Here is a 16,433-nt window from a genome sequence, read left to right as displayed (position 1 = left end):
ATGTCATTTTGCTTGTATTATTGCCTGCTTACATGAGCATTGTTTTTGCTATGAGTTCTTTGGTGAGCCTATGGTGGTTGGTGTGAGGTACGTTGAGGCGGATGACACTCTGGGGGCATTTGTAGGAGTGACGAATGTTGACCTAAGGGGTTTGGCTCGGTCGCTTTTGAGCGGGAGGATGGATCCGCTATGGGGCTTGGCTCGACCGCATTTAAGTGGGAGGTTAGATCTGTCATGAGGTTTGGCTCAACCGCTTTTAAGCGGGAGGATGGATCCGTCATGGGGTTCAGCTCGATCACTTTTAAGTTGGAGGATGGATCCGTTATGGGGTTCGACTTGATCACTTTTGAGCGAGAGGATGGATCCGCTATAGGGCTTGACTTGATCGCGTTTAAGCAGAGGAGGTTTGGCTCGATCACTTTTAAGTGGGAGGTTGGACTTGTCATGGGGTTCGGCTCGACCACTTTTAAGCAGGAGGATGGATCCGTCATGGGGTTTAGCTCGATCGCTTTTGAGCGGGAGGATGGATCTACTATGGGGCTTGGCTCATCCGCGTTTAAGCTGGAGGTTGGACCTATCATAAGGTTTAGCTCGACCACTTTTAAGCGGGAGGATGGACCCGCTATAGGGTTTAGCTTAATCGTCATAGCGGGTCTTCTGGCCAAGTTTTATGACTCAAGAGCGGGTCTGCTATAGTGGGTCTTTTGGCCGAGGTGCACGACTCGATAGCGGGTCTGCTGTAGCAAGTTTTCTAGCCGAGATGCATGACTCGGGAGCAGGTTTGCTCGGTTGAGGTGTAGGCCTCGGTTCTTCTTGCCGAGGTGTATGGCTTGGGAGCAGGTTTGCTCGGTCGAGGTGCAGGCCTCAGGACTTCTTTCCAAGGTGCATGGCTTGAGAGCGGGTTTGCTCAACTGAGGTGCATGACTCGGGTGTTCATTCGCCTTAGCGGGTTTTCTAGTCGAGGTGAACGAGTCGAGAGCGGGTTTGTTTGATCGAGGAGCAGACCTTGGGTCTTCTTACCGAGGTGCATGGCTCATGAGCGGGTTTGCTTGACTGAGGTGCATGACTCGGGTGGTCATCTGCCATAGTGGGTTTTCTGGTTGAGGTGCATGTCTCGGGAGTGGGTTTGCTCGACCGAGGTGCAGGCCTCAGGTCTTCTTGCCGAGGTGCACGATTCGGTAGCGAGTTTCCTCGACCAAGGTGCATAGCTCAAGAGCGGGTTTGTCAATTGAGGTGCAGGCCTCGGGTCTTCTTACCGAGGTATACAGCTCGGGAGCAGGTTTGCTTAGTCGAGATGCAGGCCTTGAGTCTTCTTGCTGAAGTGTATGGCTCGGGAGTGGGTTTGCTTAGCCGAGGTGCAGGCCTTGGGTCTTCTTGCCGAGGTGCACAGCTCGGGAGCGAGTTTGCTCAGCCAAGTTGCAGGCCTCGATTCTTCTTACCAAGGTGCACAGTTCGAGAGCGGTTTTGCTCTATCGAGGTGCATGACTCGGGAGCTCGTCCGCCATAGTGGGTTTTCTGGCTAAGGTGCAAGGCTCAGGAGCTAGTTTGCTTAGCCAAGGTGTGGGCCTCGTGACTTCTTACTAAGGTTCACAACTCAGGAGAGGGTTTGCTCGACTAAGGTGCAGGCCTCGAGTCTTCTTGTCAAGGTGCATGGCTCGGAAACGAGTTTGCTCGGCCGAGGTTAAGGCCTCGGGTCTTATTGTTGAGGTGCACGAATCAAGAGCGGGTTTGCTTGGTTGAGGTGTAGGCCTCGGGTCTTTTGGCCAAGGTGCACGACTCGAGAGCGAGTTTACTCGGCCAAGGTTCAGGCCTAAGATCTTCTTGCCGAAGTGCATGGCTCGGGATTGGGTTTTCTTAGCTGACGTGCAGGCCTTAGATCTTCTTGCCGAGGTGCATGGCTCAGGAGCTAGTTTGCTCAACCGAGGTGCAAACCTCAGGTCTTCTGGTCGAGGTGCACGACTCGGGAGCAAGTCTGCTCAATCGAGGTGCATGACTCAGTTACACGTTTGTCGTAGCGAGAGTATCTTCTTTTGGGCCTGCCCCTCCTACTACTTTCAGAGGTAGGCACTTGATTCAACCATCGTAACGGGAGGTTAGATCCACCATGATACCTGATCAGTGGTGGATGATGCTACGGCATGTGTCATTTGTTGCTGCTAAGGCACTTAGCCTAGGACATGATGCATTGTCTTGCCTTTAGGGTTTGTATTGCCTACGGTACTCATTCACGGAGGGATCTTTCTACTGCCTTGAGGCTTGATGTGCTTAGGGGATCATGCTCCTCTTTAGGTTCCGCTCGCGTATTGTCACGGACTTAGCTGGTTTTGCCTAAGTCGTGCGGCACCCTTGCGTGTCCGTCCGCAAAGGTCAGCCGCCCATGTCCCTTAGGACCCACAAAAGAGAGAACGGGTTAGAGAAAACGCCTCAATCGGGATCTACAAGCAAACATCTCCGAAAAACACTTCATAGATAATGCAAATTACAAACAAACTTTACAAGCTCTAAACAGTTGCACAACAAAGGGTAAAATAGTCCATTACAGACCGAAGATCTCTCGCACATGTCCACATGACACAATATTTATTTACAAGCCTAAAGAGGCCACCAACCCAACTAAAATGGGACTATTAAGCCTTCGGTCGTCCCTTTATATGCTGTATAAAGCATGAACATACCAAAAGACACGGACATACATAAGCATTACATCAAACATCCTATTTAGAAGTTTGTCCGTGACATTCTCCCCCACTTATTCCTTCGACGTCCTCGTTGAAGCCTTTGTCGACACTGCAACTCCTCGCCTTTGCTGAGTCTTCAATCTTTTGCTCCAGCTACAATGCGCCTCTTGGCTCCTAGCTGCTCTCCGCTGCTGTTTTTGAGTAGTCGAACCTTTGATCCGCCATGCTGCTTCAACTCACCAATGACTCTGACTCTGGTGTGGGGTTGGCTGAGTTGTGTTGATCATTGTTGATTCCTGCGGATCCTCCAAATGAAGGAAAATACTATCCTTACTGCGCCAATCTCTCAAATTCCTCATGCTGCTTGAACTGGGTGGATGCTTGTTGGAGCTTTAACGAGCATCGTCTCGTAAACTTCTGAAGTTTTGGGTCCTTCCTCCACAAAATTTGCTCATTGACTCTTCTTTCACTTAGTTATCACATCCAAGTAGGTTCGCATCACTTCCGCTTTCGATTGGCATTTCGTTGGGAAATGAAGCGGACAATCTACTCTCAGTAATACTGATCACCGTTGGTGAGGATTTGACAACTATTGTCTTCCATTATTTTCGAAGGGTCTTTGAACATATGCAGAGCTCCTCTGCTGGATAGATAAGAGAATTGGGATACTCGGTTTCGCCCATTCTCTTAAGAGTTGAGAAGGCAAAGGTTACTTGACTTCGCCCACCTCCTCGAGGTTGTACTCCATGCATCGAGCTGGTTACTGGCCTTCACCTGCTCTTTGCTCACACTTCTGAAGCACTTGAAGTGTTTGCACTCCTTGCGTTGAGTTAGCTACTGTGATTCACCTTCTCAATGCCATCGAACTTCTGGAATGCAGGAAGTTTTCACCCCAACTTGGAGTAGTTCTCTCATAGGTTTGGTCGCTTCTGGGATTGTACCGTCTTCTCCATCAACCCTGTCGCCTACTCCCCTGAGTAGTGAAGGTGCAGCATCGCGTACTGCCTGCTCCGTTCCTTGGTTATGCACTCTTGCATGACCCGAAGTCCTTCACTTTCGGCTATCTTGATGAGAAACTCATTGACACCGGTCTTACAAAGTTCCTTGGCCTCTGCCCGTCAGCCTTGTCTCGGTACTTGGAGATTGCCTCTGCATGCTCCACCTCCTCAGCCCCTTTCACGACCAAGCGCTCTCCCTCCATGAGAGCAAGGGATCAATGACTTTCACGGAAGTCCCGCCTCTGCGGTACCATGGCGCTGCCATACCCATGGCGCTGCCATGCCCATGGCACTACTATCCGTCGCCTCGCATCTGTATCCCTTTTCTTCACAATCAGTAGATATGCCTCTGTGGCACTCTTCCGAGTCTACCTCCATTCTAACTGATGATTGATTTTGGGTAGCTAAGTCCCTCTGGACTCGTCGTCGCTTCCTCGCCCCTTTCGACCCCCTGCTTCAACACCTCTGTGTTCTCCAAGCAGTCCGTTTGGTCGATGGAAAGACAGACTGGAACTCCCATGCATGGCCTCTGCCATCACGTTGTAGGGTTTGCACCGATTCTGTTCTCCTTAGCTTCCTTGGTAGCAACGTTCGCTTACTCGGCCTTGTCCTCTGACCTGCCGGGCTCCCTTAAGCGAATATGAGCTCTGGAGCAGTCCAACTCTCTAGCCGCTTCAATCATACCTCTGTATGATCAACTCCCTCCCATGGGACTCACTGGTACTTGCATTCGAACTTTTCCCTTGGTGGAACACAGCCCCCATATGCTGATGACCAAGGCTTTCATCCGATGCAAAATTCGATGCACGTACGGAAGACCCGCCTCTGCGGTACCATGGCCTTCACTCCTTGAATCCATAGCCCTTCTTACCGTCATGTTGTTCACCGAAGTGGAGCTTCCAGTAGCTCCCGATCATACCTCCGTATGATCTAGTCCCTCACGGGACTATGTCGTGTGTATCGCATTGCCACGAACTGTTCCACCACGATCCGCTGCACCATGTCGCCTCCTGGTGACATCTCCATTGCATTCTGATCCTTGTGGAATAAACTCGAATTGTGAACCCTCCATGTGTGGCCTCTGCCATTACATCGCAGGGTCTCCACCTTCGATTTTGTTCGCTCCTTTGGCAATCAACCTTCATCCACCCACTCTTGGGTCACACCTAGATGAAGCACCGCTCTAGGACAGTCCGTCGCCTAGTAGCTCCCGAAGTCCCCCGACTTCGCTGCAATTAGTGCACCATTGTCTGGATCCTGGGCCTCTACCCCTACCAGCACAATCTGCGCTGCGCACCGCTTCCTTCATGACAACTTGAATGGCAACACTATGGCATATTCTTCAAGAGTACCCACCTCTGAGTCCTCTTGCCCCGTGCTAAGGCCTTCTGAACCCAATTTCGCCTCCGCAAATTGAGTCGCCTTAGTTCCTCCATCAAATGCTTCTCCGAGATAAGGTGCATGTGCCCAGAAGCTCCCTTCGTCTTTGGCACCATGCAAGATGAGTCCGCTCCGTCAAAATGAAGGACCCATGGAACAACATGATCCTACTCTTGCCTCTGCAAGAGTTCATGTCCTTGACCTCTGTTTAAGGAAAGCACTGTGCCTCTGCTCCATGTTCCAACTTCTATGTTAGCTCTCTTCATGCGGCTTGGGTACTTCGCCAAGTTACACCCAAGTTGTTCCGCTCCTCGTTTTTGCATTGAATCGATGGTGGCCCTCACGCCCACCATTCCACGGGTCAGCCCTCCCTTGAGTCCAATCTCCAAATCGACTCCAAGTGTGCCTACATTTGTGTTGCTTTGGGACACTTCCCCACTTGATCTCGCAATGCATCCACCAATGCATTCTCTCAAGCGAGATCATGCGATGACTCCTCGCTGCTTGCTCGGTCCATTGAGCTTCGTGGAGTTGTTGTTTGTTGAGGTACTCCTCCTCAACATGTGCGGTCCGTCCCAAATGATTCTCCCTTTGGAGAGCCGGGACTTATCCCTCCTGGATAACTGTCCCATTGGAGCAATATCTCTCTTCGTTTCGGAGACCACCATCCCCTTGGACTACTCCGATCTGCTGACCAAACTGTGCATTGTTCTGCCACTTGCAAACGCACTTGCTAGATTGCGACTCCACGTCAATACAGCCCCCGCTGCACCACTCAAGGCCTAGCAACATGCTGAACTCGTTGCACACTTCAGCCTCCTACAGACGTATCCTTCACATGCCGAAGAGAAAGTTTCAATGCTCCATGGCGTCGAGTTTCGATCGCCTTGGGATGGCCGCGAACATTCCATCGTCCACATACAAGCCCATGCATGAGTACCGAATTCTTTGAGTTAGCAATTCCCCTCACCTCTGTGAGCTTTGCACAACTCTTTTGATCGCTGAGCAACTCATTCCACCTTGCATGGTCTCATTCTTTACCAAGCGCCTCGCTTGCCTTGAGCACCATCAAGTATAGTTGTCAACGTTGAGCCATAGCTCAAACTCAGCCATCCCAACCTTTGTGCACTCCACATTCTTCCAAGCTTGCCTGTTCTCGTGGTGCCTCTTGCGCGAAGGGTTGGCCATTCCTCTGAATGCCAATGTCAGATGCCTGCTCCTCTGAATGACTCCTTTTCCCTACATCTCCATGCTCGTTTTCCCCCAAACGGTCGCACGTGTGCTGACTGCCCTCAACGCAGCCCCGCTAGGTCCCCCACGTTTGCATGCTAAGTGTTTCTATGAGTACTTGTCCCGCTCTGATACCATCTGTCACGGACTTAGCTGGTTTTGCCTAAGTCGTGCGGCACCCTTGCGTGTCCGTCCGCAAAGGTCAGCCTCCCCGAAGCCTCCCATGTCCCTTAGGACCCACAAAAGAGAGAACGAGTTAGAGAAAATGCCTCAATCGGGATCCACAAGCAAACATCTCCGAAAAACACTTCATAGACAATGCAAATTACAAACAGACTTTACAAGCTCTAAACAGTTGCACAACAAAGGGTAAAATAGTCCATTACAGACCGAAGATCTCTCGCACGTGTCCACATGACACAACATTTATTTACAAGCCTAAAAAGGCCACCAACCCAACTAAAATGGGACTATTAAGCCTTCGGTCGTCCCTCTATATGCTGTACAAAGCATGAACATACCAAAAGACACGGACATACATAAGCATTACATCAAACATCCTGTTTAGAAGTTTGTCCGTGATAGTATGGCGATTGGAGGCACGGCTTCCATGGCGGGTCTGTATTCGGCCACCGTGGGCTGGGGAATGGATCAACCTTAGTGGCTTCTACCACTACGTTTTGTTAACAATGGACACCGGGGTGCAGGGCTGCTGAGGTTCGGGCCGCTGAGCTACTCCTGGAGTTGGTGCTGGCTCATCTGTAAGCAAAGGAGGTCGAGCAGATGCTCAAGGGGGCACTACTGAGGACGAGGCGGGGGCGCATGGCTATTGAGGCTTGGGTCTGGCTTCACCTATAAGCAAAGGATGTCAAGCAATGGCTTGCGGAGACCATGAGGGTGTTGCTGAGGATGAGGCGATGGCACACAACTGCTGAGGCCTGGGTCTGGCTCACTTGTGAGTAAAGAAAGTCTAGTAGAGGCTTGTGGAGGCCCGGAGGGCACTGCTGAGGATGAGGCGGTGGTGCAAGGCCACTGAGGCCAAGCAAAGAAGGCTGAGTGGAGGCTCGCGGAGGCCCGAAGGGCGTTACCAAGGATGAGGTGGTGGCACAGGGTCACTGAGGCGAAGCAAAGGAGGTCGGGTGGAGGGTCGCGGAGGCCTAGAGGGCGTTGTCGAGGAGGCCAGGTGGAGGCTTACGGAGGCTCAGAGGGCACTGCCAAGGATGGGGCGATGGCGTAGGGCTGCTGAGGCTTGGGTCCCTAAGCTATCCCTAGTGCTGGAGCTAGCTCACCTATAAGCAAAGAAAGCCAACCAGAGGCTCGGAGGGCACTATCGAGGTCGAGGCAGGGGTGCAACGCTGTTGAGGCCTGGGTCCCTAGGGTATCCCTAGTGTTGAAGCTAGCTCACTTGTGAGCAAAGGAAGTCGAGAAGAGGCTCGCGGAGGCCTGGAGGGTGCTGCCGAGGTTGAGGTGGGTACATAGGGTCACTGAGGCCTGGGTCCTAGGGTTGTCCCTAGCACTAGAGCTAGCTCACCTGTGAGCAAAGGAAGCTGAGCAGAGGCTTGAGGAGGCTCGGTGGGCACTGCCGAGGACGAGGTGACACGCCATAGTAAGGGGGCTGAGGAGCCATCGCTGGCTATTGTTGATGCTCCGATGACACTAGGAGAGAACTTGTTAGGGCCTCCATGAGGGCCTCGAGGGGTTGCTGGCAGGTGAGGCCTAGGAGGGCCTTAGATGAGACGAGTATATGTCTAAGAGGGGTGGTCTTGAGTCATCAAACATACGCCAACATCGTTCGGGGGGTTGGTGCCCCTCCATTGGAGGTTTTAGACCACAAGTAATGCCTCCTTGTTGAAGCGTTCGTTGAGAGGAGTAGTAGAAGGATGTTCCTACGGCATTCGGCCATTCTTCTAACACTAAAATGATAGTGCCACGAATACTGTCGACTGATGAGTCGGTCCAGTTGGTTCACTACTGAAGGTGCATGCTCATCCTGGTGTCTCCTCCTCGCTGATGTGGGGTGTTGACGTGGCGAATCGACAAGGGAGGTTCGTTAGGGGGGTGGTTCGCCGGGGCATGGTATGCAGTACCGAATGGTACCGCTCAATACGGGAGGTACGTACTGGTCCGACGGTATACCGGTACGCGGACCGCCCGGTACCGCTACAGTGCTACAGTATTACACTGTAGCAGTGCTACAGCGCTACAGTATGAAGAAAATATATAAAATTGTTCGGTACACCGGTACGATACGGTATTGCATACCTTGCGCCGGGGGTGATCTGGCCTTGGAACGAAGAGGTCAAGTTAAGGAGTGGGGATCTCCCTTACTACGGGGTCATCTCCTAGCAGAGGGGTCATCTCCTGACCACTGGTAGTCTTGCACAACAGGCCTGCGCTTGGGGTTTTCCCGGCTTGACCCCTCTGATGCTTAAGTCAGCGTAAAGCAAAGGGAGAGAAAGACAGCAGTATGAGCTATATAAATAAAAAAGTAGAAATAGAGAGGCTATTATTACCTGCCTGCCCTGGCTTGGCTTGGGGCGTGGCTTTTATACCTAGGCATCAAGCGGTCTAGTCATGCTTTAGCCAAAGTCCCCCTTACTTTGAATGGCGGAAGCATTAATGAGGGCAGCGTGCTGTCAGTCATTAATGCAGATGCATGGCTCGAGATGTCAGCCAAGAGGTGTCTAGGAAAGTTGAGGCGTGCTATCATTAATGATCGCTGGTTTCCATGCCTTTATTATTTGTCAGTCCATGTGGTGGAGGGAGCTGGAGGGTGCCAATATTATCCCTATTTGGTGGCAAGATGGTTACTGCTGCATGTGGAAAACTACCAAAAAATAGGAAAGTTATTGCACAAGAAAAAGATACTTCTTGTGATTCAGTGAGATCGTGGTAGGAAAGTAGGATTCCATTTTGATATGTTGCTAATAAAGCCAACTTATGGTTTGTTACTTCTGCCCTACTCTAAACTACTGCATTCTTCCAGTTTCAAACCACCTGGGTTTTCTTTAGCTCATGATCTATCTGAAGATGTTTCTTCTTTGTCGAGAAGAATGTTTACAATTTAGCTGGAGAATAGAATCTGGGATTGACCATAATGTATCAGTTTCATTTTAGCTCTGCCATTCTTGTCTAGTTTCATTTTGACTTTTTCAAGCTGTCACCATTGTATAGATGTCTTGGAGACACCTGTAACTTTGTGGAATTAGAGACATTGATAAGAATGTTGAATTTCAGTTTCATTTTCAACATCAATACATTAACTGCTACAAACAATAATGCACCTAGTTTCAGGAATTCAGAACTCTCTCACAAATATCCTGTATTTAAGACTATATCTTCCAACCCCCATTATTACATTGATTTTGATATATCTCATTGCTAATTACTGGGCATGGTATTGATATTTTGGTCGATGCATATTGTGTTAAGAATAACACAATATAATTCCTTGTACTCTATTGTAAAGAATAACAATTTGTGATCCTTTCTGCCTATAATTCTTTTCATAGTGTATACTGGTAGCACAAACCCATAATTGGATAGCATGAGAGAATCTAAATTGCTTCTTTTCCTTCATATTGTTTTCTGTCATCCTAACAAGTCATTGTTTATGTGGATTGTTTGGTTGCTGGCTCCATGATTTATAATATGTAAATATGCCAAACTAGAACATGCTTGATATGCTACTAGGTGCTACCTTTGCTTTTAGTTTGTATGATCAATCTTGTTTCTTCCTAAAATAGATGCTTTTGTAGATCATTCCTATCTGATAAATCATGAACACTGATGAAGCTGACTCTGTCATATTGTTATCTTTTCAACTCATTCATATTTCACCGTGAAGGATCATCATTCTATATGTTAAGTGAATTAAGTGGTTAGACATCCATAGCTTCTCTTATGACATTTTATGGCAAAACAAGGATATGTAATTAACAATAATATGCTCAATTGTCAGGTTGGAGAAGATGGGGGCTTTAGAAGTCCATAAATTGGTTAATAAGCACCAAGGGTGGCGCCTTCTTTCTTGCATTTGGCTACATGCTGGATTGATCCATGTAATTACCAATATGTTGAGTCTTCTCTTTGTTGGAATTCAACTTGAGCGAGAATTTGGATTTGGTATGTTGCAATTTAGCTATAATATCAGTTTTTCATTCTGACATGCAAACAATAATAAATCACATATGGCTTAAAACACCAATCAGATTGGGTATGTACTGGCTAGTACTTACCGGTCCGATCAAGTACCAGTAATTGTACGGATCGTTATGTACCACTATCTAAGCCATTATTCTTTATGGTGATACTAGACATAGGCCAGTATACTCTTAAGTACTATTTGATAAGGTATCAGAATCATTATCAGCGTGGAATTTAAAATCAATTATATCACATATTGGTGATTCTAAAATTATGCATTTTTCTGATGCCCTTCTGACTTGAGCAGAATCAGCCGCAACAATCTGTAGTTTAGAACTTTCTCAGTTTTGTCGTAGTATGCAATATATGCTAGATACATGATCTTACTTGTGTCATTCTGTTGCGTTTTATAGGTCTACACAGGAATTATTCAGTTTTTACTTTCTTATGTACGTTGTATGCATTAATTTGCATCATCTGCCATTCTAGCATGGCCAAGTCATAAGAAGTTTCAACCTTCGATTTTGTTAGCCTTGTTTCACTATTTAGCAGTATTCATGCGTGCAGGTTTCATGTTGCATTTAGGAGCTTGTTATTGAGATAATGATCAAGATATTTCATTAAATTTGACAGCCACCTAGGTCCCCAAAATGGCATCTGTGATACCTGTAAGCAACATCTCTTTACCTATATCATCAAAACAACAGCGTGGTTTTCACAATAGAAGAATGGCAGTTTTGCTTTTCATATAATGTTATGCAATGCCAATTTTTATGAAAACAATATGAAAATGCATGAACTTATTTATCAGTTATGTAATTTGTCCTAAAGAGAAGTCTTTGCTAATCGCTAGAGCTACATGTTTCTTTTTGAAATTGCATCCTGTAGATGCCAAGTAATTTAGCATTTGCAGGCCTTACTCCTAGTGGCCACTGAACAGGTGGTAGGTAATTTTAAAGATGATGATTGGAGATGATAGATTTTTGATGTAAAGAAGTAAAGAACATCCAGATTCCATCTTTGTTTGTAGAAATTGCTGTGTCAGGTTATTCCTAATTGCTGCCACTTAAGTTTCAAGATATGGAGGAGCTTTTAGAAGATAAGCTGGTTAAATTTGAAATTAGCAATACTAATTGTCCTCTAGCATTGTCAGCTTTCTACCTTTAGTTTCTTTTCCTTATACCAGGAATTTGGTAAATATGGTATAAACAATGCTCTTGAAGGTACAATGAAGACATTGAAACTGATACCGAGCATACACCTAATATTTGTCTTTTGATCAGACTTTGGAGATGAGCGGGCAATAAATATTGTTGCTGCTTAGTTTATTCATTCTACAACATACGGAAATATTTTTATACGTAATCTACATGTTCACTTATAGATTGCTGAACATTTCATCTTGATAGATGAGAAAGAACAAAGGCCTCCGAAAACTATACCACAAATATCATATCTGATCTCCTCTTATTGTAACTGCCAATGTTGCAAAATTTTTTAGTGGCTTGAATTGTTTTCCTGTGTTACTATGCATCTATATCTTCACTTTGAGTTTTGCTTTCAGGATCATTTTATTCTTGCATTCTGCTTTCAACTCTTTGAATGGAGGACACCTTAATTTTTCTTTATCATTTTGCAGCAAGAATTGGCCTGTTATACATCATGTCTGGATTTGGCGGGAGTCTGTTGTCTTCTCTGTTTACTGCATCAAGGATCTCTGTTGGTGCCTCTGGTGCCCTGTTTGGATTGCTTGGTGGCATGCTTTCTGAACTTTTAACTAACTGGACAATCTATGCTAATAAGGTGATCTTGGAGATTTGTCATTTAAATAAATAGAAGCAATGATGCTGATACAATTTGGATCATATTTCTAATCCTCTTTGAATTTCATCTTCAGTTTGCAGCATTGTTGACCCTTATATTTATTATTGTAATTAATTTGGCTGTTGGACTCCTCCCGGATGTGGACAACTTTGCGCATATTGGAGGATTTGTTTCTGGGTTTCTTCTTGGATTTATGCTTCTAATTCGACCCCAGTTCGGGTGGGTTAGCCGAGAGAATGCTCTACCTATGTATCATTCAACCCCAGTCAAACACAAGCACAAGATATACCAATACATACTATGGATCACTGCAGCCCTCCTTCTGGTTGTTGGGTAAGTGATAGAGCTATGCTTTTCTTAATGCTGGGTGTTTTCTTGTACATTACTGTAAACCTTTTGACTAAACTTATTGTCTGCATTAGTTTATCGGTGGGCTATCAGTGTATGTCTTCGATATATGCACCTTATAAGTAAGTACTAGGGCAGATGCAAAACTGTACCAAAATTACATGTTGTCTTATTTGTCAAAATTAAAATGAGAGCTCATAATCTAACTTTGACATGACAGACATGTTGAAACTTAGTATGTTGAAGCTTAAAACTGAGGCCAAACTAATAAATATACAGGTTCACCATCGGCCTCGTCATGCTGTTTCGAGGGGTTAATGCAAATGATTATTGTCCTTGGTGCCGTTATCTAAGTTGTATTCCTACGTCAAAAAAGAGTTGTTCATCGTCGCCCATTTATTGCTCGGTATGATGTTCTAACCTTTTTTGTTGCTTATTTACGTCTTCTTTCCAAACGGTGGCTACTCTTTGAATTTAATTCTGCCCAAAATTCTTGATCTTGGTGATAACTTGTAGCTCAATGCTATTCTTACTACCTGAAAACAGACACTCATGTCCCTGCATGGACCATGAAAACCAGATTGGTCGAATGTAGTACCATTGTAGTTTTGAGTTTGAAAGAGCTGCAGATATTCTTTTAAATGCATTCCTATCTTTTTGGGAGAATCATACAGAGGTTTTATTGCCGAAAAATCAAGTCAGGATATTTCAGGGAGGTTCTTTGGTGCCAGTAATGCTATCTTCATAAGTAGCTTTAGGATTACTTCAAATTATCAGCTCAGCTCATTGATGTTGCTTCTATTTGCTCAAGCCTTTCGACTGTTTCTGCAGTCATCTCAAGAAGGGAGCAACGTGAACTTGTCATGCGAAGGCAGCAGCAGAACCCACAGCTACTTCTTGCCGGACGCAACGGAAGCTCGATTACGGGAACTGTGCTCCCAGCTATGCAGTTGACGATGCATTTTTCGTTTCTATTCCTCCATTATTTGTAGTCCATTTTAGATTCTTTGTACACATGGGAAGCAATGCTTTCTTTCTATTATAGGGTGTTGCTTTGTGTGGCCCCATTAATTTACGGGTCGCTTCAATCCAATTAGATACCTGTAAACATCGAATAGCTGTGATGGAAACAATGCTCTTTGCGTGATCGACAATTAAACGAATGAAAGGAACTATAAAGCTTTGAACTTATCTACTCTTTCATGCAATCTTTTGTTCTCTTCTGGTAAAGAGTTGGTACCCTACTAATAACACTAGCAAGAACATTAATTGTTGAATCAACAGGTTTTCTTTGCTAATTTACTTTACCTTGATGCTGGTAGCTACACTTTATAATCCAAAGTGTGACATTCTAGAACATTATAAAGAAAATTTCAGTGAAACTAATTATGAATTGCTCCGATCAAGTTATGATAAGAGAGCTTTATGGAAAAAGTTCATTCAACAACCAAAAAAAAAAAAGATACATGTAATTATTGATGTTCTCGGATAGTTGGAACTTCATGACCTAACGCTGCAGATTAAGAAACCAGTCAAGATGGTCTACTGGCAAAGTAGTAAACTTGTTTAGAGAAATGCGAAGCACATTAATGTCGATTACATCAACTCATAGACCACGAAACCATCACACCTTACAAAATCACAAACAAAAGCATTGCTTTTTGAGGATTTGATGGATATATGGCAATCCAATGACTGAATGATGAGAAGTGAGCCAACCTAGGCATGAAAGCTGTGGCTCCATCCACCAAACTCTTCTGTGTTCTCTTCTTCCATCTGAGCAATCCGACAAATGTCATAATGTCATAATGTTGAAGAAAGTACTATGGAAATTAGCATCAAATTAGCATCAGAGATGGCATAATGCCGCCTTACCTTCGCGGTAAAAGTAACACCAACACGGATCTCTCCGCAATAGCTTCGGTCAGAAAGAACCACACTGTACTTGGTGGGGCGCAGCTCTCCGGTTCCATTCTCCATGCCCTGAGTAATCAGGTCTCCAACATGGATCCTGCAATGCGAAACACAACCAGTTTGAACCAAAACTTACTTGCTGAATCCAAGACACTATCGTACATGTTTTGTTCTTCAAAGAGAATCATGTTATTTTCCTCTTTTAAGAATACAAATTAGTTAATGTCTTGTCTATTGACTTAAATCTTTTAGATAGAATGACATTAAGAGTCGAAAGTCTTATGTTCAAATCTCATCTAGACCACACATTAATATATATGTATTCACTTAGAGAATTGTCATTTAAGAATATATATCAGCTAACATCTTTCATCTACTAACTTAAGCTCTTAGATAGAATGACATTGATAAAAAAACAAAAATTTAAGATGGTATCAAAACAGAAGGTTTTATGTTCAAATCTTATGCAAAATCGTACATCAGATAATATATATATCTCTGATCAATTCAAGTTTCACTCGGTGGGTTTTAGATGTGATCATGTCTCATCTTCTAGCTTCAACTTCTAAACGAAATGACAGTGATCAATAATTCAAGATGATCGATGGCCTACTTACGTGCTCTCACCGAGGAAATCATCAGCTGTGAACGTATCATGGTCCATGACCCTCATGGTGATCTTGTGCTGCTGATGATTGCCTGCGGCCGCCGAGTTGACCAAGAACTTGAACGTCTCGTTCCAAGATGGATTACTTCCCTGGCCTGCACCACCAGAATCTGATGTCTTACATAAGAATTGGTCAAAAGAAATCGTCACTCCCTCTTTAATTCATGGAATCAAGAGATTATTTTGTTTGTCGAGGAGGAAGAAGAAACAAGCAACTCATGTCACCAATTGGCAGCTCTACTTCTGCCACACAGGAGGCGTCGACTGACCTCGGGCAGTTTTGCTCTTGCGCTCTTGGCCTCTGTATTGAATCACCACGTACGGGTCGATCTTGCCTGCGGCCACCTCATGCCAATTAGACCAACGAGATATAGAGATCCAACGGTAGCACTGGATTGAGAGTTACCTATTAGATCGGTGTCCTTCAGCCCCTTGGCATCGATCAGCTGCACCTCCAATATGCCTTTCGCCATCTCTGCCTTCTTCCTCCTCAGATCTTTTTCCCCTCTCGGAAACTATCGGAAGAGAAGGAATGGCATCTTAAGACCAGTCCAAGTCTGAACAAGTCGTCCCCTCCATTTTCCAGGTCAATCATGCACGCCCTCTTGGTGCTTCGAGATTCACATGCGGTGGATCTTGACGTAGGTGGACCGGATGCGGAGACTGACTTTGTCTCAAACCACTGACCAGGGATTCCACCAACCTCTTAGCAAATGACGGAGAGCCATGTCGAGAACTCACACGAGCAATCCGAGAGTCGCGTTCCAACAACTTTCTCCCTCGATGAAAGGAATCGATCGGGACGGGATTGGCGTGTCATCGACGGAACTCCCTTCTTGGTCATTTCGTCGAACGACTCGAAGGCGAGGCTCGCATCTTGGTTCATGCAGCACCCGGATACCACGGCGTCGTGGGATTCTCCTCCGTCCGGTCGTACAGCTCGAACTCGTTACCAGCGAACCCAAACGCATCTCCCCCATCCGATCGAACGGGCGCCTCGCTGTGTCAAAGCTGGCTCTTTTACCGGTAGAGTGGTGGGGAAGGCGTCTTTGGAATCGAGTGGCGGCGTCGTTGGCGACTCGATGTGACATTGACAGCTGTAGTGACCATATCTGACATCATTTTCGGAACCGATGTTTTTTATTTTCTAAATTACGAATAAAATCGAATTGACAAAAAGTCGAGTTTCTGATTCGGACGTTTTTCTTATTTTTATTTTTTATTTTTATTTTTTAAATATAAAAAATC

The 16,433-nt window shown here is 45.7% G+C and overlaps 2 protein-coding genes across 4 annotated transcripts in view; one reads left to right on the top strand and one right to left on the bottom strand.

Annotated features, from left to right (window-relative positions):
- Positions 1-13,795, top strand: part of LOC103999923 (RHOMBOID-like protein 2) — a 32,877-nt gene extending 19,082 nt beyond the window's left edge. Inside the window, exons 2-7 of one of the 2 annotated variants that reach the window (XM_065170485.1) lie at positions 10,248-10,411; positions 12,072-12,235; positions 12,330-12,589; positions 12,679-12,726; positions 12,884-13,010; positions 13,436-13,795. In XM_065170485.1, the coding sequence (XP_065026557.1) occupies positions 10,248-10,411; positions 12,072-12,235; positions 12,330-12,589; positions 12,679-12,726; positions 12,884-13,010; positions 13,436-13,558 (886 nt within the window). In that variant the 3' untranslated portion in view covers positions 13,559-13,795. The remainder of the gene's footprint in view (positions 1-10,247; positions 10,412-12,071; positions 12,236-12,329; positions 12,590-12,678; positions 12,727-12,883; positions 13,011-13,435) is intronic. The other variant, XM_065170486.1, reaches the window with a different exon arrangement.
- A 352-nt stretch (positions 13,796-14,147) lies between these two features.
- LOC103999922 (elicitor-responsive protein 1) lies at positions 14,148-16,124 on the bottom strand. Of its 2 annotated transcripts, none has more exons than XM_009421824.3 (5): positions 15,592-16,124; positions 15,455-15,520; positions 15,136-15,295; positions 14,480-14,615; positions 14,148-14,380 (listed from the first exon to the last, which is right to left on the bottom strand). In XM_009421824.3, exons 1-5 carry the CDS (start codon positions 15,656-15,658, stop codon positions 14,324-14,326), a joined length of 486 nt encoding a protein of 161 aa, XP_009420099.2. In that variant the 5' UTR covers positions 15,659-16,124; the 3' UTR covers positions 14,148-14,323. The 2 variants fall into 2 exon arrangements, with proteins under 2 accessions (XP_009420099.2, XP_009420100.2); XM_009421825.3 differs by having other exon boundaries at positions 15,136-15,280; positions 15,592-16,114.
- Between the last annotated feature and the right edge of the window lie 309 nt (positions 16,125-16,433).

Source organism: Musa acuminata, chromosome BXJ3-10 (genome assembly GCF_036884655.1).
Source record: "Musa acuminata AAA Group cultivar baxijiao chromosome BXJ3-10, Cavendish_Baxijiao_AAA, whole genome shotgun sequence".
NCBI classification, from domain to species: domain Eukaryota; kingdom Viridiplantae; phylum Streptophyta; class Magnoliopsida; order Zingiberales; family Musaceae; genus Musa; species Musa acuminata.
The sequence above is the reverse complement of the archived record's forward strand: the minus strand, read 5'-3'. Positions and strand labels throughout refer to the sequence as shown.